This window comes from Ptychodera flava, chromosome 2 (assembly GCF_041260155.1).
Source record: "Ptychodera flava strain L36383 chromosome 2, AS_Pfla_20210202, whole genome shotgun sequence".
NCBI classification, from domain to species: Eukaryota; Metazoa; Hemichordata; class Enteropneusta; family Ptychoderidae; genus Ptychodera; species Ptychodera flava.
In genome coordinates this window covers 37,421,306-37,447,955 of record NC_091929.1, presented here as the reverse complement: position 1 = coordinate 37,447,955, position 26,650 = coordinate 37,421,306, and the positions used below count along the sequence as shown (strand labels likewise).

At 37.7% G+C, this 26,650-nt stretch overlaps 2 protein-coding genes and 1 long non-coding RNA gene across 4 annotated transcripts; 2 read left to right on the top strand and 1 right to left on the bottom strand.

The window, feature by feature from the left end:
• Window positions 1-45: 45 nt before the first annotated feature.
• Window positions 46-11,785, bottom strand: LOC139120264 (membrane-spanning 4-domains subfamily A member 12-like). 2 transcript variants are annotated; one of them, XM_070684530.1, is made up of 7 exons: window positions 11,637-11,785; window positions 7,920-8,114; window positions 6,403-6,459; window positions 5,146-5,304; window positions 3,215-3,346; window positions 2,765-2,824; window positions 46-1,152 (listed from the first exon to the last, which is right to left on the bottom strand). In XM_070684530.1, the coding sequence occupies exons 2-6, from the start codon at window positions 8,091-8,093 to the stop codon at window positions 2,795-2,797; spliced, it is 552 nt and encodes a 183-aa protein (XP_070540631.1). In that variant the 5' UTR covers window positions 8,094-8,114; window positions 11,637-11,785; the 3' UTR covers window positions 46-1,152; window positions 2,765-2,794. The 2 variants fall into 2 exon arrangements, with proteins under 2 accessions (XP_070540631.1, XP_070540642.1); XM_070684541.1 differs by lacking the exon at window positions 46-1,152 and having other exon boundaries at window positions 2,674-2,824; window positions 7,920-8,108; window positions 11,637-11,775.
• A 4,900-nt stretch (window positions 11,786-16,685) lies between these two features.
• LOC139148233 (uncharacterized) lies at window positions 16,686-20,757 on the top strand. The gene is made up of 3 exons (XR_011555900.1): window positions 16,686-16,799; window positions 20,066-20,205; window positions 20,712-20,757. It is a non-coding gene; the product is annotated as an uncharacterized lncRNA (long non-coding RNA).
• Window positions 20,758-20,831: 74 nt separating this feature from the next.
• On the top strand, window positions 20,832-25,044 carry LOC139149968 (neuronal acetylcholine receptor subunit alpha-2-like). Its single transcript, XM_070722066.1, has 4 exons — window positions 20,832-20,846; window positions 21,980-22,089; window positions 22,630-23,674; window positions 24,440-25,044. Exons 1-4 carry the CDS (start codon window positions 20,832-20,834, stop codon window positions 24,548-24,550), a joined length of 1,281 nt encoding a protein of 426 aa, XP_070578167.1. The 3' UTR covers window positions 24,551-25,044.
• The last annotated feature ends 1,606 nt before the right edge of the window (window positions 25,045-26,650 follow it).

Genomic DNA, 26,650 nt, shown 5'->3' with positions numbered 1-26,650 from the left:
CATTTCAAAACAAAGAAAATCAAGTTGACAAAATTGAAACAACCGTCTTTGTCTTAATACTTTATTTCCGTCCAATGTTAGTTCATTGTGACAATTACTATTTTACAAAAGGCTGCCATTTATCAAAAATTTGTGTATCAGGAAAATTTTAAATGTTAATACGGCAATGATACCAGTTCGTCTGATTAATAATCTATTCACTCAAAGGGAAACAGTCGTCGGAACTGCGCCTGCGCGAGTTTCTTCTTTACAAACAATGTATTTCGTGCACGATATCTGTAGATGCACCTCATCATCATAGCTGCAACATTTAAATTATACGATGTAGATTATGAAAGACATGTTTTAACTTTCATCAATCACCATCATACCTTGGATACAGTGTTGCCATTGGTCGTATGGGTCCCATACGACCTTTGAGCGCAGTTCCGACGACCGTATCCCTTTAAATCGAAAAATACCAAACACTTAATGCGCTGCGTACTGAGTGTTTCTATTTCTTCAAAATCTAACCATATCATCAACATGAGAAGTTGAAAATCCCTGCTATCTCTTCAAATAAACTAAGAAATTACATTATATTTATAATTAAAAGAAAAGAAAACAAGCTTTTGTTATTTCGTTTTTCAAAAGTTAAACTTAATCGGTTATCAATTTGATTATCAATCATTTTATAAATATACCATACAAAGTAAAAGCGACCATTTATGACCTTGTGGTGGCAATAAAATATTAGTGAAATAAACTTTAAACAATGTAATTCAAGGTAAAAAAGCTGTAGAATATTCTTTATTGCTTTGTAGTTGTGTATTAAATAATGATGTACAAAAGTTGAAACGTATCAGGCAGCATGCTCCATTGCACGATATTGCCAAATTACATTGTGGCTGTGTATGTGTCAATGACGCCTCACACACTCACAGCCATGAGGAATCTACCATTTCGTCAGGGGGGTGTCAGTATATCAATGTCCACTTTTGTGTATAAGGCAAAGATTTTGTCAGAATTCCAAGGTCATATAAGGCTGGTTTCCTAGCCACTTGCGCATGTATAGCAACGCTCAAAAATCCATTCGTCCGCTCGCAATACGAACACTTCTGGTATCAGAAATTGCATGCCCACACGGCATGATATAGCTCATCAAGTCTGATTCTGAAAGAAGAAGATATTAGACTGGTTAGATATGACGCGTTGTCTTACTCAATAATCTCTGACTTGTTGAATATGTTGTAATAAACTTATCGGTTGCACCTGCAGATATCTTGAAACTAGCGCTCTGGTTAATCTTATATTGTGTTTTTGTATTAAAGGGAAACCATCCTCGAAACTGCGCCTGTGCGAGTTTCTTATTTACAAACAATGTATTTTGTGCACGATATCTAGATGCACCCCATCATCATAGCTGCAACATTTAAATTATACGATGTAGATTATGACAGACATGTTTTAACTTTCATCAATCACCATCGTACATTGGATACAGTGTTCACATTTGATGGATGGGTCCCATACGACCTTTGAGCGCAGTTCCGACGACTGTATCCCTTTACGTTTGTTAAATATTGTTTGTCGGTGCATTTACGACTAGAAATGAATTCTAAAGATTAAAATGGCAATGAAAATACAGAAGATTCTGATAACTGATTACATATTTAAATGCGTGTCAACACACTAATTTCCTCAATCGTTCATACATTTTTACAGAAAATTTTAAATGAAAACTCTGCACGAATAATGTCAGAGAGCGATGTCTCTGTATTTACGGTAGAATGCACCTCTGGGACAGATATTCAGACTCTAAAACTTTTACAATTCTCTTCTGATCTACCACTTGTGGGGGCTCATTTTAAAGTTCTTCGAGAAAAAAAACTTCTTAGTTTTTCGAAAATCGAAAATTTTATTTTCGAAAATTTTATTTTCCCCATAGAGTACACACAGGGATGGCGGCCATTTTGAATTTCAGATATTGGTAAATTTTAGGTAGGCCTAATCTATTTCTCTAAATTTGTACTGTGACTCCTGATTTTGTTCTTGATTCGGTAAGAGAAAGGTTGAAAGTTTCATTAAGGACTGTTTGAGCAAAATTCTAAGTCTTTCACTTTCTAGGCGCATACTATCTTAAGTCTGCTTCCGATGACGTAAAGTGTACTATTTCAAAAATGTTGACATGTTATGTTTAAGACAGAGTTATGAAACTATTTTGAAATCTATTTGAAATGACAGATTTTCAGATGCCGTCATTTTCACGTTGTTTCTCGCCGATTCTTCTTGAATTCGACAAATAATTGTCGTTGAAGCTGTGATATCTTGGTGTTCATGTGCAGTAGAACTGAGTTACCAAATTCGCATGAATTTAGTTTTGTAAGAAACGCCTCTTTCACAATATATTTTGAAGTAAGAGCTTAAAGTAGTTGTTCATTCTGGGTCTTCCATAGAATGTTACAAACCTTCAGAGAACCGTAATGTCTGACAGAGAGAGAGAGACAGAGACACACACACACAAATCTAATGGTGTACAGAGCTTTGTAAAGAGCTCGTCATGTGGATGAAATTACATTTTTACATTTTATTATTTTTATTTTAAGCGGGTGTCAACTTTTTAAAAACAGCGCCCTCACATGGGCATTTTGAATATAAAGGAACGCCCCTTTGACCATACATGGGCATATTTAGATTACAGGTGACTGTATGCCTTTAAATTAGAAGCAAGCCCCTCAACGACGGTTAAAGTAATCAACGTGTTTACACTAAAAACAGCACTTACATTTTGTTCAACCGTTAACTTTTACACTTATTATTTTCCTTCCTTATCAGGCGAGTACACCTACAAAAAGAGAGAAGAATATTACTCGTATATATTTGTTGTGAGCAATGAAAAAATCAAACAATTTGATCAGTCTTGAAATTAATAAAGCCATCACCATTGCCATAGTATCTTCACTGTCGTCAATTGTTGTTACATCTGTCAGATGCGTAGTGAGCATGTGTTTGATACGTATCAACGTACACAATTTCCATACTGATTGAAAAATTATTATATTTTCACACCCAGGCTCTCAAGTAACGTTTCGTACCAAGGACTAGTATAAAACTTTACCAAAAAAGACTATTTACTTCTTCCGCAGAAAATAGTCGAAGTTTTGTTTATATTATTTGTATAAAAGTGATTTTATCTTTCTCTGAAATTCTCTGAGAGTAAAGAAAGACAACTTACGACTATCATCTCAGGCTCACCACCACAACAAGTACAGACGCTCTTACAGCAGATCACGGATGATATGATGGCGATGACACACTCGATAACAGCCAGAATAACCAGAACCCCGTTCACAATCCTATTGCGCCTCTGAAAGACAAGGGATAGTTCAGTGTCATTGATTAGGCGTTTCCGTTGTTAGACTGACTTTGCAAATTACGGTTTCCGCGAAACCCAGCTGTACAAACAACTAGAAAGTATCCTTTAAAATGAAGTTGGAACGCGGTTTGTATAGGTCCAAGGAACGTCTTCCCTACAGCTGACCTGGATGGATTTAATTCATGCAATCATTGTATCGGGTCTACTTTAATACAACTTAATTATGAACATACAGGGCTCGAAATTAGCGGCAGTCCCGCGTCCACAGACTACCAACTTTTCCCTAGGGCTACCAAAGTCAATGAAATGGTAGCCCATATGGACTACCAAAGCCTGGAACATGAAATACTTGGCGTGCGATGTCTGTCACTTTCGGACGAGCTAAATGCAGTCAACTTGGAGTTTCATGCGTTTGAAGCAATTATCCTTTCATCTGTGAATTTTTTTCTGGTGACTATTACAATTTTCACTGCTATGTTGTTGTTTTCATAAGATGCAGAGCGTTTGATACTTGAATGTGCAGTCTTTGCATGCCAGTTCACACTACCGGTATGCTGTTGATAGGCAGCATACAAGACGTACTTGTGTCAACTTTTTGGGTTTTGATTCTGAAATTTCACAAGACTGTCACTTCTGTATCAAGAGATTGTGTAATCAGTTTGATTTTAAATAGTAATGTAAAACACTGTGTCAGTTAAGCTTGGCCGAGTTTCGCTGTCTTTTATCTATGGTTGTCGATCAGTATCAATGTATTACGTTCTGTATAGAGAGACTCGGGTGTAACAAGGCATGCCAGTTCATAAAGATCATGAGAATATTTTTTTCTGTTTTTTTCTTTACTCAAGTTACAATTTCTTTGGATGTATAAGCCGATTTTGAAAGTGATAGAAAGTGTTAAAATGTACATAAATTAGCATAAATTAAGCGTTCGTGACACATAACATGCGGTTTCTCGAGTTGAAGCCCCTAGTTTTACTGCTATTTTGTGTTGCTGAACCGGGGCTTATACTCGGACGAGTACAGTATCCCTAAACTAAAATATTCATGGACTACCAGCCATTGTCACTGGGCTACCAACTTCAGAAAATGGTAAGCCCAAGTGAACAACAGGGTAAAAAGTTAATTTCGAGCCCTAATATATATCCCATGACATCGCATGGTAAAAAAAACACAATTTCACTAGTGGTGAGTAATGATCATCAAGATAGGACCACTGAGCAAAAATTTGGCCAAAACTGCGATAAAATTGACAAATATATTCTTCAACTTAATTTTAAAAAAACATGCAAAAGTACATACTCTACACCTAGACGATTAAACCTAAGTACTTAAACTTACATTCCATTTCTAGAAAGTCTACACCTCTGTACATTTGTACATGATCTGTACACATATTTGTATGCTTTATACGCACGTATAAGACATACATACATACATACATACATACATACATACATACATACATACATACATACATACATACATACATACATACATACATACAACATACATACATACATACATACTACATACATACATACATACATACATACATACATACATACATACATACATACATACATACATACATACATACATACATACATACATACATACATACATACATACATACATACATACATACAACATACATACATACATACATACTGTCACGCATAAGAACTACGTGCGTACATTTTACCCATAAAAAATTATACATTACTGTTAAACGCACAAATGCGCACAGAAGCACAGGTTTACAATAAGATAGACAGACGTGTAGAAATTACCGTCAGACCATCGCATTTTTCGTTAGACCATGTGCCGAAGTAGCATTCCTCGATACTGTCGACGAAGAGGCCCTCAAGGGTGATAGCGATAAGGTAGGCGATGATGAACACCCCGGCCAATATTGCTGCCAGGATAGACAACACCATGAACACAACGATCTGCAGAGAAAATCATTTATGATAATAATCTTACGCTTTCCCGCCAAAAATGTTATTTTATTTACCATCAGACATTCATTTTTACTCCTTTCAAAGTTTTACGGAGATTCACCTTTACCTAGGACATGGCAAATGTTGGCCACATATAAGAATAATCCTATTTATACAAATAGACACAAAGTCACGGTGTTGGATGTTAAACTACTTCATTACAATGTTGACAGGCTCTGAGGCCAAAGCCCGCCTTTACAGACCGAACAAGTGTATGAAAGCTAAAATACAGGAATGGAAAAAGAGAATAATGCTATAGGTGCTGGTGCGTTTGGGAGGTTAGGGGAACGAGATAACAATTAAGGAGGTGACAGACAGTCAGACAGACAGTCAGACAGACATACATACAGACAGACAGAGATGTAAGAAGCGGTAAGTACATAGAAACCGTAACAGACAATGTCAGGGACGGGCAAGAGCAGAGTCGATAGACAGACAGACAGACAGACAGACAGACAGACAGATATGAGACAGAGGAGAAGTACTTGAAAAAGGTTTCTTGCTAATACTTCAATGACATTCGATGTATTCATAAATCGCATTAAAAAAATTGGGAATATTGCAGTGTTCTCGATTGGCAGAATATGTCAGTATTGACAGAAGTACAAAGATGTCGATGTAGAAAAACTTTCAAGTCTCAAACTTCTTATTGTATTAAAAAGGCTTGCCTCCTATCCCGCATCGTTTCTGACTGCTCTTTTTGCATTACAGCCATCGAAATGTTCAAGCCATTCAGTCATAAAACGTGAGGTTGTTCCGATCTAGGCCTTTATTTGTTGTATTAAGACACTATTTTACGAGCGATATAAAATGCTCTGTATTTTTGACCGCGGACGCCAACACGTGACGCGGATACACATAAGATTGGTACAATTCGCATTATACGGTACAGCATCAGCCAATGGGCGAGATCGAAGCGATCAACAAGTCGGCTTTCAGTGAATGCAGTGCTGCCTCGTTCTGAAATCTCTACCGCCACCGTCATCCGTAGCATTTGATTTTTTGATCGTTTTGAATTAAACAATGTAGGAAAATTATTATACTTACGATGTTTCTAGCTTTCCTGGAAGATGAAAGAATACCGAACACCCCTGTCACAATAAACTAGAATTGCAAAAAACAAACAGGAATTAATTTTACACACATTGCCAAATATTGTTATATGTAAACTCTTGCGTATTGAAAAAGACAAAATGGATTATTTAGAAAAGTTTGAATTTTTCAATGTGTAATTCCTTACTATAGCCACCATTTCTAATATAGATAGGTTGCCGACAGTACAACAGAACATTGTACACGCGAGATAGTACACTGCACAGCCCTCTATCAAATTTTATCCTTGATACCGAAATCAGTCATTCGGTCATGTCATTTTGCAGTTCATTGGAAGGGTTATGACGCTTTACACTGGATCAGTAGAAGATATACGTCTTGTGATCGACTAGTTCGGGACAACGATCACAGAACAACCCCTCTCAAAGACAACTGTATCGTCACGCGAAACTCCAAGTTAGGGTTTACGGTCTGTTCAGATGAAAATTGTCGTATCATTCAGTTTGATTAAGCCATTACCTTATTACCAACATTCAGACCAAGGGAATTTATCTGTTGACAACAAAGTCTTTGTTTGGGAAGATTATCAACAGGTAGACTCGGAGATGCAATCGTATGACAGCGCTCCGTGATTTCTGGGGTCCCGTAGCGCCCTCATACGACTGAAGTTTTCATTCAAACCAGCAGGATTACTATTTGCGTGCTGGTTTGTAGAAAAGATGCTGACCTTTGGCGGTAAACCTTAGCTGACCAACACTTCAGAGAACTATCATTCGAAACCAATATTAGACTTCCCGAATGAGACTTTCCCATGTGAGCATGGTGTAGGCCTAGATATAATAGTTGACAATGTCCGTTTTGATTTTGTGTCTACACAAGTCAGATATGCATGAAACTTCCGGAACACCAGGATTATTAAGGGAATTTATGAATTTAACAGCAGGGGAATTTGTTTGCCATGTACACGAGCAGTATCCCTACCATTGGATCATTTAGGCAATTCTGTTTACATGATTTGTTTCATTTGCGAATCGACTTATCATTACACTTTCACGTGATAACACATTTCGTTTTTGCCTTTACATTTCATATTTTTTGAAGAAACCACGTACAGTGTCACCGTCTATAACGAACAGACAATCACGCCAAGCTATTGAACCGATGTAGCGTCAGATATGCATCAAAGTCGCTGCACCATATTCGTGTATGAAAAATTGCAAAGTCTGAAGTAAAACAAAACCACTAATATTTTGGACTGATTTAATTCTTCTGCCGAATATTCCTCCTGAGGTGTGACGTCAAGTCTCTGCATGCCCACAAAGTGACATTTTGAAAGAGGGCCGATAGCAATAGTTGTGATTGCACGATGCATTTCTGTCAAGAAGACAGAGTATTACTCGAGATAAATTTAGGAAAAATACAATGCTGAAAATTATGAGCCTTATTTTAGTATTACATATTGAACTAAATGAAAAGTTGGAAAGAAAATACCGCCCTGTCTTGCAACTTACATAAAGTCCAACCCAAAATGGCGCCCCGGCTACGTAAAAAGCCGACTGTATTATGACGGTGACGACTCCTAGAGTTATCATTAGGCCGCCCACGGTCATCTGACACGCACCAAGTATGGCCGGAGCTCTGCTTCCGTAGCCGTGAATGACGTCACTTCCGTCTTCATTGACCATCTCGAAGGATGCGGCCTGTGCCTAAAAGACAGATGCAATGATAGGTAGTTAACCATGGATGAATTGGAACGAAACGTGGTGAAATGTAAGCATTATTACACGCCTCATATATCGATCGTTGCACCCAATTGGGAGTCAATGGTTACATTTTGATGACGTAGCAGGCCGCATATTCATCAGTTTGAAAGTGACCCGGAACTATTTTCACCACGACAACGTTGGGATTTAGAATGACTAAATTGCATATTTTACACAGGTAATTTTAGAAAATTTTGCATTAAAAATCGATAGACCGCGCCATTCAATGACGAAAAGAGTTCTATTTTTAACGGATTTTCGTCTGACAATGCAATACAATAAAATACAATACAATATTATTATTAATTAATCTCCGCCAAGATATTACAATGTCTGCTTCAAAACAATCCAGCAACAAACAATAGAAAGTCAAGCGCGTTCACACACAGACATAAAACGTAACAAAAACATACTTGCTTGAACTTGCCCTGCTTTATCTAAAATTATAGGCTGAAATAGTTCTTGGGACAAAAGAATACTTAAAACACTGTGTGCACTCAAAGGACACTCTAAATCTACCACCATCTCCTTTTGTGTATATTTTGTAACTAAGATGTACGGTGGGCCGAGGCCCTGTACCGAAATACATTGAACTTTGAACTTTGAATCAATATATATACGGGCAGCTTTAACTCGAAGGAGTACACTTTGCAAAAAAAAGTAAAATGCTATTCTGTTTGAGTATTTTAGTCAATTTTCAATGATTTTAGAATGGGGAGTTGTCAATCAAAATAAGAAAAAATAGCTGAATGAGAGGCTAACACCGTGAGATGCCGTCTTTTCTTCGCCATATGTCATAGGAGTACAAAGGCAAGAGGGGTTTACATATAGAGTATAAGGTTACTTCATACATACGATATAGTGTCTCATATAGCTTGTTTTGAGTTGTATATTAGCCGTTTGTTAGGGAATGATATGTTAAGATTTTTTATGAGGCACTGCTATGAAGGACGTAACGCGCAGATCTCGAAAGGATACATATCGTCAAACATCGCAACGTATTCACTCACAAACTTCAAGTTTTACCGTCACCGTGCTATGTGGCAAAAAAAATAAATTATTATTGAGGGGCATTTAACGACAGAGAAACACTAACGCAATCGAGTTTGCAAAATGCATCCCGGAGACCAACTTTGGCATGCAGCCAATGATTTCTTAGGACAGTGACCCTCCTTCGTTGGTTAGGGAGAATATGGTACGCCGACCTAGGTGCCGACCGACGGGGGACATGCACATATTCTGACTAATACAATATTTAATACTTATAATATAGTTAAGCAATAAAGCACACCCAGCGATGGTATACCACGAGATTTTGACCGGTTCACGACATATGCACGAGCGATAGCGAGTGCATATATGAACTGGTCAAAATCGAGTGGTATACCGTCGCTGGGTGTGATTTATTGCTATTATATCATAACAGTATATTGAAATTCTGGTCTGGAACGTCGAAAACGGATTTTTCTCAAACCGAGAGCCCGCGCCATTTTGCCATTTTGAATGCAAACATCGGCAATTTCTAGTAAATATGTTTTATAATTCACATTTAGCGCAATGACCCAAGGTTTTTTCTAAATCATAAAAGGGAATAGTTTAAAGTTTATGAGGAAATTTTACATGTAAGTAAAAGTTTAAAATTGTAATTCGAGGCGCGAGACGGTGAAAAGTCAATCGGCTGATACGCGTCTCGTCGTGTCACCAAGGTGACCTAAACCGCTATGATCGGCACTGTGGGACACTCTCGAAGAAAACTGGATTAGTGGAGTCAATTCAAACCTTTTCAAGGTCTTCTACATATCACAGAACGTAACAAATGCTGTTGAAACCTTGCTGAAACCCGAACTTCAGAAACTGCGAATTATACGAGATTAGAAAAGCCTTCTATATAGCTATCCTCCTGGGCCGAAATGTGATATTTATAAACGAAAGTTGTTTGTCGTCAGTCATACCACAAAGTGGTAGGCACTTAGTACTAAAGTAAAAGCTAAAGCTGCTAAATTTATAGATTTAGACTCCCTCACAACCCCTCCTGCGATACTGTATACGGGGTTACGTCTGTCTATTTATTATTTTACTAATTTTTATCGTCAAAATTCTTTATTGGGTCAGATTTAAGCCACATCAAACTTTTCTTTTAAACAATTCAGTCGAATAATAGTTTCTTTGTATATAACCCACATAGTGTTTAATTGTATACAAATGAGAACAATACAAATTTACATATAACGTAAAGAGTTTTGAACATAAAAATTGATTCAGTAACAAATGTACAGAATGACCGCATAACTGTACGCAGTGTTACTCTCTCGTGCTCTGAGCTATTTAGCCCTGTGCTCCACCACCTATCCTGCCTGCCATCTCTAATTCCCAATTGCCAACTATCTTACCATTGCTAGCTATATACCAATTTCCATCTTAGTTCTGCAATAGTTGCATTTTACTAGATTCATGAGAATGGACGATCTTTGAAAGGTACAAACACGATGCTTTTGTTTCAAAAATCGTCCATATGCCTTCATTGAGGAGTTATGGAATGGGCCCTTTAGATTTGTGTAATATTTGCCGAAGATGCATATGTATGACTCATATGATGGTGGCAGAACACTGGCTCGGCCGGCAGTTTTCTCTATGGCCTTGGCCTATTATATGGGCCTGGCTGAGCCAGACCATAGCGTACGCAGTGGAGCGTACGTGTGGGTTCTGCAGCTGCGTAGAGAACAGCGGTCATTTTTCGAGAGTAGGTTTGGGGTACTGACTCTCGTTTGGACGATAAGTCTGAGGCAAGACACTATCGATACTGGTAAACATCCTACATCATCAAATGGGACTTACTTGGGAGATTGCAATGTGTAGTATGTCGCTGACTAGACGGCAGTCAGAATCGTGTCTATCAGAACACGCGCCTGCACGCAATTTCATGTTATAGCTTTAGTTCGGGCATAGACCCTCTTGGTCTGTGCTTTAATAGGCAATCTCATTCAGAGTTTAGGGTATCCGACGAAAAGGAAAACGGGGGGTAGTCATTTTGACAGTGAAAATCCACGCTGTATGATTACGTGATCTGCTTCTGAGCGAGTGTTCAATCGAAGGCGTTCGATAGCATTGGAATAATTTATGCTAATATCCCCGACTAGACCATCTGACATAAAATAATTTTTCGTGTTGTCTAAGAAATAAGAAATAGCGAGGTATAGTATGAGACACACAATTGGATAAAATTAAACAGAATGATAGAGGGAGCTTGTTTACGCTGTCGGAGATTACCAAGACGAGATGAAGCCTAAAGGTTAAGGATTTGAAGCAAAAGGGTTGACATTGATTGTGTGGTCGCATGCACACAGCCCTAATCAATGACATCTGTATTAACGTTCTCGCAGTTTACGTAACCAAGCTGCAGAGACCCACGGAGGGCCTACGCGACACCAAACCCTCTCACAAATGATAGAGCGCAGCCTCACTTACCTCAGACACGGTGTGAATTCAAATGAGGACAAACGGAAGACACCAGCGATGCAATATAATGTGTACAGTCCGAGAAGCAACCGAAGCTGACCGTGATGCGACGCCCTTCACAGGCTTTGTTGTCGAAAGTATGTGAAAGTGACAAGGCTGGGGCAGGTCAGGTCAACTATCCTCTTTACTATTCATAATGCAAATATCCACAGTCGAATTTGTTTATTCAATTAATCTCTCTCTCTCTCTCTCTCTCTCTCTCTCTCTCTCTCTCTCTCTCTCTCTCTCTCTCTCTCTCTCGTGTAAATTTACATACTATTGAATGTATGAATGTATTGGCACACACACACACACACACACACACACACACACACACACACACATAATATATATATATATATATATATATATATATATATATATATATATATATATATATAACATACAAAGATTGATGGATGGATGGATGGTAGATAGATAGATAGATAGATAGATAGATAGATAGATAGATAGATAGATAGATAGATAGATAGATAGATAGATAGATAGATAGATAGATAGATAGATAATACCTACTGTTTGGTTCAAAATGATTGGTTTTATTTTTCTTTATTAATTTGGTTTTTTTGTTTGTTTATCTGCTTATCAACATCGGCATAACGCAGAAATTTACACGAGGAAATAAAGAAGACAATGGACACGATAAATCGTTAAAAAGACAATGGCCCGATATTGACAAAACCAACTGAGGATGTCTTTTAAAAGTAGGGCCTATTGAAATATATAACTTATTGTGTAATTGATTGAATGATTATTTATGAGTGAATTTAGTAATGGTCTCGGCGGACGTGGACGGATTTGAAGATTACTATATTCAAAATGTAGAAAGCAGGTTATCGTCTATACATAAATAAATACAATAAACATTTAACTACATATTAATAATGTATGAATAAATGAACATGAGGCGCTATTAGTCGAGTGTGGTTTCAATATTTAAATGCAAAATATAGAATTGCAATAAGCTTACAGAGTATACAGACAAGCGTAAACATCGCCACAAGCGACTGCCAATCTTTCGTCATTGTAATATGACGCTCTATTACTTAGCATGAGTAACGACCAGACGAGGTCACCTAAAGGTCACTATATCGATAAGTCTTGCCTTCTTCAACTATGCCGCCTCGTCCATTTATAAAAAAGGGGGTGTTGATTATTTGCGTGCGTTTGCAACTTATTGCTGGTGTTTGTTCTCTGCAAGCTCCTTCATGATTGTGATAGTTATTATCTATCAGTTTAATTTACCGTCTGTCTCTCTGTGGACTTTTTTAATGTTTATATCAATCTTTTAACTAGAGTATTTAAAGTTTTTTCTATATTTTATATAGATTTAAAAAAAAACTGTGTTGTACATTTTGACGTTTTTTATATATTGTAAACTCATTCTGTTTGACCTTTGGGTCACACATTGAGTATGAAATAAACCATAATAATAATAATAATAATGGTCAACGATATTATACATAATATGACCTAAGGGAGCGTCCAGTTATTACGGCCAGGGTTGGGCCTGCAAAATCCCGGGGGGTTCACCTTAAGGTTGAAAACTGAAAAGGGAGGGGTCATGTGTTTTTCAAACAGCACAAAGGGGGTCACTTGATTTTCATATGTGTCCATCCTATCAAAAAGCAGTTTCAATGTTCAAAAGTATTCTGGGAAATAAAAATGATATTTTTGCTGTATGATTTCATTCTCTGAAGGCATGAACTGAATGAAAGTATACGTATTATCTCTCACATAAACATCTTGCCTTGGCAACTCTATAAGCTTACAGGCTTGTCTTCTTGTAAAGAGAGCTCGCTGAGGGCAATGAACAATGTCAGTCAGCCTTTGGCTGAGGCAAGGCAACGATTAGGTGCAAGCTATATCTTAAACTGAAACCTGGCATACATTTAAATGTCCCCCTCGTGCTGTTGCATTCCACTGTTGATATATGACCAGTTTTCAGGAAAGAGACATACAAAACTTATCTGGATAAATAACGCAAAGGCTCGATAATAAAAGCTGACGCACAAGAAACGTAATTCCTTCGTTTTACTTGAAACCCCCTCCCTCCCCCCTCAAAACGAAAGTTCTTATGCGGAACCAACTTCATATTATGATGCTATTTCTGACAAACCCACACACACCTCTGCGATCCGCACGCCCATGAAAAAACACCGGAAGTTCACATCAATTATTAAACTTCACTTTACGCGTTTCACTTTTTAAGACACAGAACATTTTAATGTATTTCGCATGTAGGAAAATGTTTCATGTATATGTTTCACGTTGAAAAAACTTACAAGTTTTATTTCACATTTATGTCTTTTCGATAACGTTGTCTCTTTTGTCTCCGTATTTTGTTGTCATTCTGTTCTCGATATATTATTGCAAGATAGTATTGCGTTCTCGCTGCAAAGTCGCACTTCGAAATCAATAGACGAAAATCCTTATGCGATTTTGACGCACGCAAAACGAAATAAGCTTTTACCCCCCCCCCCTCCTAAACGAAAGAATTACATTTGTCGTGCGTCAGCTTTTATTATCGACGGCCCCTAACACAAAGGCTTGAATATAAATGAAAAGTTTCAATTACTTTGTTTTTTTATGTCAATTAGCAATAAGGAAGAAATACATAAATATACCTTTTTGATTATAACTTAGAATAAATATAAAATACGTGTATATACTATTAGTAAAGTATCCTCAGCCTTAAGGTAGTATTATGGTATCGTGGTCAATGTATTCCACGAGGGAACATGTCCTTATTCAAGCACTTTTAGCTCACTTTTCTTCCCCTTACCACAGGAACGATGGGTACCTAGGCCTGTAAATTGCCATTTGACCCCTTCATGACCTTATATCCTGGCATTTTAGGTGATATGAAGGGATTACGTTGCAACGTTTTCCTCGGAAAGAATTCATTTACGTGCAAATGTACAATTTCCCTTGGAAGTGAGGCCCGATGGAAATGTGGTTGAATGTTACAAAGTTTTCAATCAACCATGTTGTAGACGTATATCAACAGAAATACAAGGATGTGTAGTCCAAGAAGGGATCACGGAAATGGCTATTTAATACATGTATGTTTTGGTCCAATACCTGTTGAGAAGTACACGATATGTACATTATGTGTACAAAAACTGAACAAATACTAGACTTTCTCCGAGTCTGTGGGCATATAAATATCAAAGCAGAACAGCAGACTGTCGTGTTAGAAGTAGGCTGTCGCCTAGATCGTGGATGAACGCGATGGCCCACACCAGCCAGTAAATGCCTCCGAGAAAAGCCAAGGGACTGGGGGTCAGTCTGAGCAAATACTTCATTCACCACAATCTTTCATGCAAAGGGAACAAAGGAGACAAAATCAAAGCAGTTACCTATGACCCAGGAGAGAACAAAAAACATGTAAATTCAGTGAAAGATCATAATTATTTTGTAACTGTATAAAATAAAGATAGTTACAGTGACAGTGAGAGAGACATATCAGACTCAGAGCTCTTTACCGAAGAAGAGGATGATGATTTTGTAATCCATGAAATTGGCAGCAGCACAAGAGATGAAGAACTCTTGGAACCTTGCGAGACAGTATACATTGTATACAAGTTCAGGAAGAAGAGCAGGATCTTTGCAAAATATCCCGGTTTTGGCACTCCGCGGATGGCAGAGTATCCATGCCCATTTCGCAAAATTTCAAAATACTCCTTTTCGAGACTTGAACAAAATATATACACCCTTCTTGAGAAATATGGAAGGAAAATAGACTATTTTACATAATCTAGGAGCGTAGGAGAAGTTATCACAATGCAGTCACATCAAAGCCCGTAATGCTGAATAGAGAGATTCAATATTATTTACACGTCCCCGGGGGGTCTGCACAACAGATTAAACAACCAAACCAATTGGGTGAGACACTGCCCTACATTTTGAACTCGCCGGCGGTTTGAAGCAGTTCTGAAACTCAAACTTTACCTTTTTGTGAGTTTGGAGTATTCGATGGGTACTCTAGTCCTTACAATGAGAGGTTTTTTTAGAAAAGTTGAAGGTATACCTTTTCTTTCTTATACGGATTCTAGTTATGTACAAAAATCAAACACAGTTTGTACGATGGCGCCTGATTTTTTTCTCCTGATCATTGAAACGATCGAATGAAAGTTTAATCGACGAAAGTTTGAACAAAACATTTAAACACTGCGGACATAATACCAATTTATACACACTTAGACGAGTCACAATAATTCAGATTTATTCATTTTTACTATGTGTGTCAAGTCATTTAGCGTGTTATCGACTGCTATTCACCATAATTGTGCTTTGGAATGTTGAAAAAGCAGTACACGACAGTTTTATCCGTTTGTTTGTGGTCCTTTCCTTCGCAGTTTCCTTAAGCTCAACTGATTGCAGTCTCTCTCTGGCGCTACAAAATGTTTGTAATGTAGCTTAGATTTTAAAAGCAATCTGTCAAAATGATGAATATAAGATACAGCGCGTGTTCCTGAAATCGTGGAAACGGTGTTTTTTATACAAAATCATAGTCCGTGAATACAAGAAAAATGTTACCCTCAACTTTTCAAAAACCTCCAATTGAAAGGATTAGAATGCTCATCAGATACTTGACGAGACCTGCAAGTACATAAATTTCACTTAGGTGATGTCCTCGTTGGGGGCGCAATTTCAAAGTACAGGAACGCCATACCTCACAGATGGACAGCACGTCGCGACTGTGCGTCCCTTAAACGTGTTGCATTTTGCGTTACATGCAGGCAGATATTACTACAAATTTCAGGAGTCGTACAAATAAATTAGTTGTGTCGATCGGAAATAAGTCATTCTATGTTTCACACTGCCAACAAAACTTTTAAATTTCACCGTGAAACAAGATTGAAAGTTTTTAAAAAGTGTATGAATAATGCAATTTTTGCATGAACAAAACCACCTGTGAACGTCTTCGTCATAATTATTCTGGGTCAGAGGTCAAATCCCGAGTTCAGAATGATATGTTGCGTTCAGTCTTGATAACGACGTTCGTGGATCAGTATCGTTTTATCGCCATGTGGTGCTCAGAAAAACTTGCAGTGTTTTCATTTCACTGTCTGGCCGTGATTATGATCGCAATAATGAGAACTTCAGGTGAGATTACCAATATTTCTGTGATGACGACGTATTTTATTGTGAGAAATCATCAACTTAAGCCTTAGTTGTCTTATGTCGATGTTTCGGGGTTTTTAAAACTTTTCAAAGATCATTACCACCTCGATGCAAATCGCATTTTCTTTTTCTCATATGTTTTTAACTTCAAAAAAGGAATTTTCTGAAATTTTGCACTCATACATTCCTTGTCGATCTGCAAAGAGTCGCATTACCTGTTAAGATCTTTCTATGTTACACACTGTCAGTACACTTCAAGCTCTCCGACTTTACAGGCTGATGTACCTAACTACCTATTGTTGTGACGTCATACCCTTTCTCAGAAACACATTTTCGCCGTAAACGTCTCTGCAATACCACGAAAGCATTACTTAAAATGTCACATTTATGGGGGAAATGTGACGACATTGAAAAAGTGACGGCTGTTGCACAACTTCATTAAATCTTTGCATGTGGTATTATGTGGGACCTTTTTGCGTCTGGAAAATTTATCGAACACATGCGAATGTTTTAAAGTCGGTGTCATAACAATCAGACGGTGCTGCCGACCGCTGAACACATTCCGATGGGAAGTGGAATTTCTATCGTAGATGATCATTTTACATATCTGTTCCGTCAGAATCGGAAATCCTGGTCGTTACGTTTGCTTTACCCTTGATGATAATGTACAGAATTTCCATCACCTTGAAGAAAGCGTCTGGTTTGAGGTTGGAGCGTAACAAGTTCAACTTTTTATGGCTTACCGTCTCTTCTATGCATTGGTATCAGTGTTGTAAGGTGTAAGCGAGTGTTGAAAATCACGTGACGGGAAAGTAGCCGACTTTTGAACCGTATCGTCACATTAGTGACGGGTCAAACAAGGCGTATCAATAGACTGGGATCCTCCTGTTAAGGTAGAACGCGCCTTGGGGACAGATATTCGGACTCTCAAACTTTTACAATTCTTTTCTGATCTACCACTTCTTGAGGTTCATTTTAAGTTCTTGGCGAAAGAAAACGTTTTATCGGCTTAATTTTTCCAAATTAGAAAATTTAATGTTTCTCTATAGAGCTAACACAGGGATGGCGGCCATTTTCAATTTCAAATATTGATAAATCTTGGGTTATTTGTTTCCCTAGCGCCAAAATTTGCACGGTGACCCCGATTTTTATTCTTGGTTTTGAAAGAGAATGGTTGAAAGATTCTTTGGAAGAAAGTTTGAACAAAAGTTTAAGTCTTTCACTTTCGAGGTGCATACTACTATGATGACTTCCGTACGTTTTATCTGATAAAGGTTGATGTCTCGTTTGGATGACAAGTGTATGAGATATGAGTGACATACAACCTGTGTACTAATCAATAATATCTGTACGTTCTCTTTCATACGAACACATGGCAACTTTTGTGAAATTTATAATTTTTTACAATGATAGCTTTCGAAAAATTGGACGTATGGATATTATTTCAACTTTTGCAAGAAATTTCTTTGACCTATTCTCTTTTTCCAACACAAAATTTTAAAGTATTCCGTTAGTATATGTTTTGGTTACTGTGCAATAAGAACGCGCACTTCGTTCTGTTTCAAGTTAATGACTTTTATTTGTCCCCTAGGCCCTAAATTATGTCAATATACAAAGTTGGGTCCTGCCAATACAGCAGATTGTGTAAATAATGATATGCAATGTTGATGTCGACAAATGAATTGTAGACCGGACTCACCTGTAATTTTCTTATCAACAATAACATTGAGATTTCACACGTACAGGCTGCATTTACAAGTTCAACGCGAGGTATTTGAGGTAGAACGCGCCTCGGGGACAGATAGTCGGACCTTCAAATTTCTACAATTCTTTTCTGATCTACCACTTGTGGGGGCTCATTTTAAAGCTCTCGGAGAAAGAAAAGCCTTCACTGGCTTAGTTTTTGGAAACTTCAAAATTTTATTTCTCCCCCATAGAGTTAACACAAGGATGGCGGCCAATTTGAATTTTAAAAATCACAAAATGTTGGGTGATTTGTTTCGCTAGTTCCAAACTTTGCGCGGTGACCTCGTTTTTTATTCTTGATTTAGTAAGAGAATGATTGAAAGATTCCTTGAGGAAAGTTTCACTTCCGAGGCGCATGCTACCTTAATCATCATTTTAAGAGAGTACGGGAATCTGTATTTCACAAACAGAACAAATATAATGAAAACTACATTAAAATAACTGTTAAAGATAATGGAAGCGGTTATGATAAAACTTGCTTCAGGGCATTCTGATGTTTATTATCTCAATCTCAATATAGTTGTCATTTTCTTCATTCTCATAGTTGTCATAATCAAGCAGATTTTGGGCAGGTAGAAAGTGGGAATCGGATAAGGAGACAATTTGCACACCTAGGTAGCAACATATTTGCAAGGTGTCAGATGATGACGTATGTGTTTTTGATGGTATGACTTCACATATACCGCGGGAAACTTTTTGTTGATAACGCAGAATATGATTACGTATTAAAATTGTTATGGAAGTGTTTGTAAACATTCTGCTATTGGTATTTCAATGTATTTTTTACGAGCGCATATATGTACATAAGAAGAGGTTTAGACAAACATTACGATTACGAGATATCGCAAAGAACTCTGTTCGTACAAAAAGCTGTTCGTAAGCTATTTCTTGGCTCCCGAGCGGGCATTATTTTCCCCATCAGCGCGGGCGGAGAATGGTCAAGCGGGCATTTTCATTTTTTGCACAGAGGGCTAGTCGGGTAAAACCCAAGGTGGGAAGGTGTTATGATTCGCTTGTTTTCGGGAGCTTGTTGATGTTGAGGAAAAAAGCATGTGATAAGGATATGACACAGTGGGAAGGTTGTGGTGACGAGATGGCAGTTGGGAATTTTTGATGTAGGGAGGTCAGAGATCTCCTGTTTGGGAGTTGGAAGAGGCGACAACTTATAGGCGGGGAGATATATTTGAATTCGTAGCAGGAGGAAAGTTATGAAAAGCAATGATTTATACCTCCAAAGTTTAATTGTTATCAAATTATGGTAGAATGACATATTTACATGAAAAAAACACATAGCATTACAATTTTGCAAACTCGTCCGGTTGGTGGTCCCCTAATTCACTGATAAATCGAAATTGAAAGCTAGTTAAACTTGTCAGTGAACGCATAGTCAATGCACTTGACGAGAGGTTGTAACGAGTACGAACATTGCACTACAGAAGAACACATTTTTTGCAACAACTCTCTTCACAAATACTTTTGCTCTTTTCCCAATCTTTTCCCAGATTGCCAAAAAATCATGGCAGAGGAAAGACTTCTACAAGATTTGTTCCGGAATTACTCATCAAGCGTCAGACCTGTTACCATGGTAAACGAAAGCGTAACCGTGACATTCTACATGTCAATATTACAATTAATTGACGTGGTAAGTTGGTCAAAGGTCACATGTAATTTGTGAAAGGCATTAAGAATACAGTGTGCTCAGTATTTAAATCCTTATCAAAGTAATTTTTCAAACATTGAAATGGGATGCCGAGATATATGAGCTTCAAAGATGATAATATTAGTCTGCCCGGCCAGTTTCAAATAAGTATCGTAAAGATGTATTCGAGTTACAAATCAATTTATCCGTGAATATGAATGCAATTAAATAAATATACATCGAAAAAAAAACCACTGCACTGTGCCAAGATACATTTAATTATGAAACCTGCGCTCTCTGCGGCGAGCTTTGGTCAAGACTCGAAGTAGCGGCAAAGGCACGTTGAAAGCCCCTGGGTGGAAAGTTACCGTCCGAAGCTTTCTGATCAAACTCTCGTTTATGCAAATTCTTCGCCATGACCGTTACATGAACTGAAACGACATTCTCCACGTTATCTCAGTAATAAATGGCAATAAATGTTAGTTATTTTAATACTTGTTAATTCATAGGATGAGAAAATGCAAATGATACGAAGCAATGTCTGGATGTATCAGGTAAGATTGAATTGTAAATATTATTATTAATTTATGACTAAACAATCATTTGCGGATATCAAAACACGTAGAAAAATGAAAATTAAGCTAGTAGGCGCCTCGAAAGTGAATAGACTTAAACTTTTGCTCAAACTTTCGCCAAGAACTAATTTAACCATTCTGTTTCGAAATCAAGAATTAAAATCGGGGGCAAACTGCGCATTATGGAACTAGAGAAACAAATTACCCTAGATTTACCGATATTTGAAATTCAAAATGACCACCTTCCCTGCAGTTAACTCTATGGAGAAAAATAAAATTTTTGATTTTCAAAAAGCTAAGACCGTGAAATTTTTCTTATTCCAGGGGCTTCAAAATGAACCCTCTATCTATCTATCTATCTATCTATCTATCTATCTATCTATCTATCTATCTATCTATAAATCGATCTATCTATCTATCTATCTATCTATCTATCTATCTATCTATCTATCTATCTATCTATCTATCTATCTATCTATCTATCTATCTATCTATCTATCTATCTATCTATCTATCTATCTATCTATCTATAAATCGATCGATCTATCGCTCCCCATGAATCGCTTAATCAAATAATATCAACTAATTGATACGTTATCGCTTGTTTTGATGCGGTATTGGTTGACTTTACTACGTTATCCGTTGATTTAATCCGTTATCGGTTCATTGATACGTTATCGGTAAATTTGTTGATACGTTATCAGTGAGGAAAAATTACTACGTTATCGGTAAATTTTTACTACGTTATCGATTAGAAAAAATTACTACGTTTTCGGTTAGTTACTACATTATCGGTTGATATGATACGTTATCGGTAAATTTTTACCACGTTATCGGGTTTGATACGTTATCGGTTAGTTACTACGTTATCGGTTGGAACACACCGTTCCCATTGCGCATACTTTCTACTTGGTTTAAAAATTGAAGTTTGATGGGTAAAGTAAACTATGACTCTATGAGTGAATAGTGGGAACGTTCACAGGCGACTCGTGCAGCTGTGCGATTTAAGAAAAAGACCGGGCAACCTATGACCTTATCGTTCCTACGTCGTTTAACTTTTACGAAATTTACATTCCTTTTCCTGACCACTCCCCCTCCCCAGGATTTTACGGTTCATCCCCAAACTACACCCCCCTTCTCAGGATCTATCCGTTTGTCGCTCATCTTATCGCAAAACAACGTGTTTTCCTTTGACTGTCTAGGAGTGGAGTGACTACAGACTGCAATGGAACCCACGTGATTACGATGAAATCAAGCTCGTCGTGGTACCGGTCACTTACGTATGGAATCCCGATACTGCACTGCTCAATGGGTGAGAACAACGACTTGCTGGAAACCATCAGCCCAGTCTTTTATTGCAATTTAAAGATATTTCCTCGTTCTCCTAAAAAATCTTTTAGCATTTAGAATAGATTGTGCGTTTATGTAAAACACATTATAGCAGCTACAATACCAAATACGTTTGCTCCCCAGCATCTTGATGATCTCAAAGCTTGTGAATAGTCCTAAACAAAGACATGATAGTTTTTCTTGAGCAATATGGATCTTTGTAAAACTTATTTAACACATAAAGCGAATTTAAGTATTTTCGAAAAGCTTATTTGAACAAGAGACGCTAAACAAAATTTTGTCTGCGTCGTATATTTAATTTAAGTGAATCTAATACGGCTAAAATTTTTAATGAGTTTTTGGATCTAATACGATAGACTGATGTAAGGGTTGAACATATTTCTTTGATCATGGTTATACGGCAAGAGTATTGACACAAATTAAATACTAACTCAAAGAACTTATTTTTAAAATCGATTTGAAATGATGGCTTATTTGAGTGCCCTTTTTGTATTTACTCCAGGGTCGATGGTGAAGTGCCAGGTTATCCCCGCGTTCACTTAGAAGATCTAACACTTCAGATCGTTTACACCGGCGAAATTCTAAAAGTGACACCGAACATTTTACTGACGCCATGTTTGATGGATATCAAGCATTTTCCGGTGGACGAACAGACATGTCATTTCGAATTCGGGCAGTGGAAATACTACGATAGAATGGTTCAACTGCGCCCGGGCGTCGATCACGCACCTAAAGAAAACCACGTTGATAACGTTGAATGGAGCATTATCGGCTCAAGGGTTACAGCCGTTTCAAAAAACTTCATCGGAATGGACAGCAAAAATGACAGTTTCACAAGCATCATCGTGACTATCAACATTCAACGCAAACCTCTCTACTATGTGGTCAACGTCATAGCTCCTTGCATAGTGGTTTCTGTGCTCAGCGTCATCAGTTTTTGCCTTCCGTCCTCGTCCAGCGAAAAACTCGATCTAAGCATAAACCTCCTCTTGACAATGTATGTGTTCAATCTTCTGGTCATTGACATTTTGCCTGCGACTGCCGTCACGGTTCCATATCTCACCGCATACATTCTTTTCAACATGTCTGTCATTGGTATCTCACTCGCTACCACAATGGTGGTCCTGAAAATTTATAAAATGCCCTCACAACGCAAACAAATGCCGCCACTTGTGAGAAAGATATTCCTAGGGAAACTGGCGAAATATTTACGGGTAGACGTACATGCTAGCTGTGAAAGACAAGAAGTAGCTACTTTAAACCAGGTCGGGGTTTTAAGAGTCGATGATAAGTATTGGAGTTCAATTCCCGCACAGACGGTCCTGAGCAGTCAACTTGTTCAGCATGGACGCTCGAACCGTCGTCACAGTGTACCCTTTCCGCAGTTCAACGTTGGCAGAAGAAAGCTTCGCGGAACCTACAAACGACGGAGGCTGATTGATGAGGTACTGAATGTTGAAACCAGGGTTCTTCCCGCCCTGGACAGAATGACTGAACTCCTGCAAAAACTGGTCAAACATTTCGTACCTGATCGGAAATATGAAAAGGTGAGGGTACATCCAGCAAAACATATCAATGAAATACAGTTGCCGTTTTTACATCATTTTATTTAATTGTTTTAGAAGTTGGATAATCTCTTCAAATATGTTGATAGGGTGACCAATGAAACGTACCTTCAAACACACTGAGAGACAGACATGATAAGTAAACGATGACGCAATACCTACCGGATAGATGTGCGCCAGCAAACACTGAACTACACATAACAAGTAAAGCGAGGTGCTCAATGAGCCTCGAAAATGGAGACTTAAACCTTTGCTCATAGTTTCCGTAAAGAAATTCAATCCGTTGCTTTCAAAATGACAATAAAATAAAGTGTTTTACCAGCGAAAGAAACTACCCAATATTTAGCGATACTCTACTTTCAAAATGGCCATTCCTTGATAACTCCAAGCGGATATATCAAATTTTCGATTTTCAAAAACAAATTAGCAGGTGAAAATTTTATTCATCCCGCTAGCTTCAGAATGAGCCATCACAAGTGGTTAACCAATAAAAGTATTGTAAAAGTTTGAGAGTCTAAAATAACTGTCCCCATTATACTTAATATTTATGAGTGTTCACCTCAGGCATAAAGCCACTTTTTTATTCAAATCGTCGGGTGTCAGAATATAAACCATGTCACCTTATTTTGGCATACACACTCTTCCAATGTATTACCTAAATCTGTGTTTGAAAAAGTTGGAAAGAGAGTATTGCTTTGGAGAAATTCAGTGTTACTGACAATCTATAACATTTTTATTTATCACCAGCTTGATAGAGAATGGACTGCTGTTGCTATGGTGATAGACCGTCTTATCCTGCTACTGTTCGGTGTTGTGTACCTGGTCGGCGCTAGTGTCATGCTGCCGAGGATAACTTAATCAGCTGTCGAGTGATGGCGCTGTTGCGATTCAGAGTTGATAAGACTGCAAGTTTCAGTCACGTATTTGTACTTAGCCGTCAGATTCTCCTACCCTCATATATACGACTTAATTTTTTCGTATTATAGAGTTGACCAGAGAATCATTGCAGTTACATGTGTAAGTGTATTGTGTGCTGTGTATTTGATGTTAAGAACCACATGTAAATTTCTCTAGAGGAGATAATGAGTTTTCTGAATCTGAATCTGAATCTGAATGTAGTGAAATAAATCGTTGTAAAAAGTAACAAGGAAACGTTTGCCGACAGTATCGAACTTGAAGCGGACAGTACATTACGAACTATCTAATGATCTTTCACAGTTTGGTATATAAATCTAGAAGGACTTGACCAAACACAATTACACTTACAATATAAAGTGGTGATACAATGACAGCAGTCAAAGAAATTTAGTATTTTTATTTCAGCTAATTACATATTTGTATACTTAATGACCTTTGAATTAGTCTGTTGTGAATATTGTTCATTATGTTGATCATAACAGTTTCAATGAAGTTGCAAACTTGTGGCAAAGTTTCAAATTACAGACAACTCCGATGTGTAGTGAAACACGTGAGCATTTTCAGTTCGTATGTTGTTATTATTGATTTGGTAAGAGTATGGTTGAAATAGTCCTTGAAGAAAGTTTGAGCAAAAGTTTAAGGAATGTTTGAAAGATTCCTTGAGGAAAGTTTGAGCAAAAGTTTAAGGAATGTTTGAAAGATTCTTGAGGACATTTTTAGCAAAAGTTTAAGTCTTTCACTTTCGAGGTGCATGCTACCTTAACAAGCAAGTAAAAAACTCGATAATAAGGTTGTATGAATGGCTATGCATGCATGACTATCAAGTAAATGTAGAGAAGGACCTAAACTAGAGAACCGTGCTATCTACCTGCCATCGGGGCTAGTATACGTTGTAAATATCAACTTGGTCAATTGAACAAGAAAGCGCCATATAGGATTTCAATACAGAGACAAAAAGCAAATGTCTTCAAAGTCCAATTCTCAAGAACTAACTTAAAATATTTATGGTTTTATATTCTTTGAACCCATGTACTTGATGCGGTTCGAAGTATATTTAGTCTACGGGGTAGATACATGCATGTACTGTATTACGCAATTCGATTCAAAATCACTATGTTGGACGATTTCTACATTAAGGTAGTACGTGCCTTGAAAATGAAAGACTTTAACTTTTGCTAAAAGTTTCCTGAACTTTCTTTCATACCCTCACAAAAAAAAAGAATAAAAAGCAGAGGTCACCGGCCGTGCAAAGTTTAGTACTAAAGAAATAAATTACCTGGCATGTACCTATATTTAAAATTCAAAATGGCCGACATCCCTGTGTTTACACAAAAATTAAAATTAATGATTTTCGAAAAACTAAGATTCCCAACTTCAAGGCCTTAAAATGAGCTCCCACAAGTGAAAGATCAGACTAGAATTGTAAAATTTTGAGAGTCGGAATATCTGTCCCCGAGGCGCATTTTACCTTAATGCTCAGAACCTAGGGTTCATGACTGGACCTACCCTGTCACAATTTCAAGTGAACATTCACTGTATGTCTCGGAAAATGATCATTTTAAGGTGAAGTTGAAAGGACACACTTTCTTTAAAAATCTAAAACTAGTGGATTTCATCCGTTCAATATGTTTTCATGTTTCATGTCCATTATCAGTAATGGAGACAGTGCAATTGTCGGCAGCGATCCAAATACTTGGAAGTCACGTGACAACCACACTAAAGTTCCGCTGTTCAAAACCTCGTCTAAGGTACCGTTCAAATTTTACGGCCTGGGGGGCGGGGGGCGGCAAAATCTTGTCGCCGGTGTTCAAAAAAATATAGACCCCCCTGCATTTTTCGTGAAAAAAAGATGACCCCCCCTTTGTCAGACGAAAAAAATTCAATGCCCCCCCCCCCCCCCCCGCTGAAAATTAACAAAAACCCATATGTCAATTTATCCACACGGTTTGGATTTGAACTCCGGTACACGGCGCACTTTATTCGTGTAGCAGAGATGCCAGTGCACAAACTTCTCAGCCACATCCATGCAAAAGTCTGTTA

What these genes read in the sequence shown, in the direction of transcription:
- LOC139120264 (XM_070684530.1), bottom strand. Translation starts at nt 8,093, where the DNA reads ATGGTCAATGAAGACGGAAGTGACGTCATTCACGGCTACGGAAGCAGA. An exon ending in CATTTTGGGTTGGACTTTAT is followed by an intron (nt 6,460 to 7,919) that starts GTAAGTTGCAAG and finishes TTGCAATTCTAG; the next exon opens with TTTATTGTGACAGGGGTGTT. An exon ending in AAAAATGCGATGGTCTGACG is followed by an intron (nt 3,347 to 5,145) that starts GTAATTTCTACA and finishes CTTGTCTTTCAG; the next exon opens with AGGCGCAATAGGATTGTGAA.
- LOC139149968 (XM_070722066.1), top strand. An exon ending in GATACTGCACTGCTCAATGG is followed by an intron (nt 22,090 to 22,629) that starts GTGAGAACAACG and finishes TATTTACTCCAG; the next exon opens with GGTCGATGGTGAAGTGCCAG. An exon ending in CTGATCGGAAATATGAAAAG is followed by an intron (nt 23,675 to 24,439) that starts GTGAGGGTACAT and finishes ATTTATCACCAG; the next exon opens with CTTGATAGAGAATGGACTGC.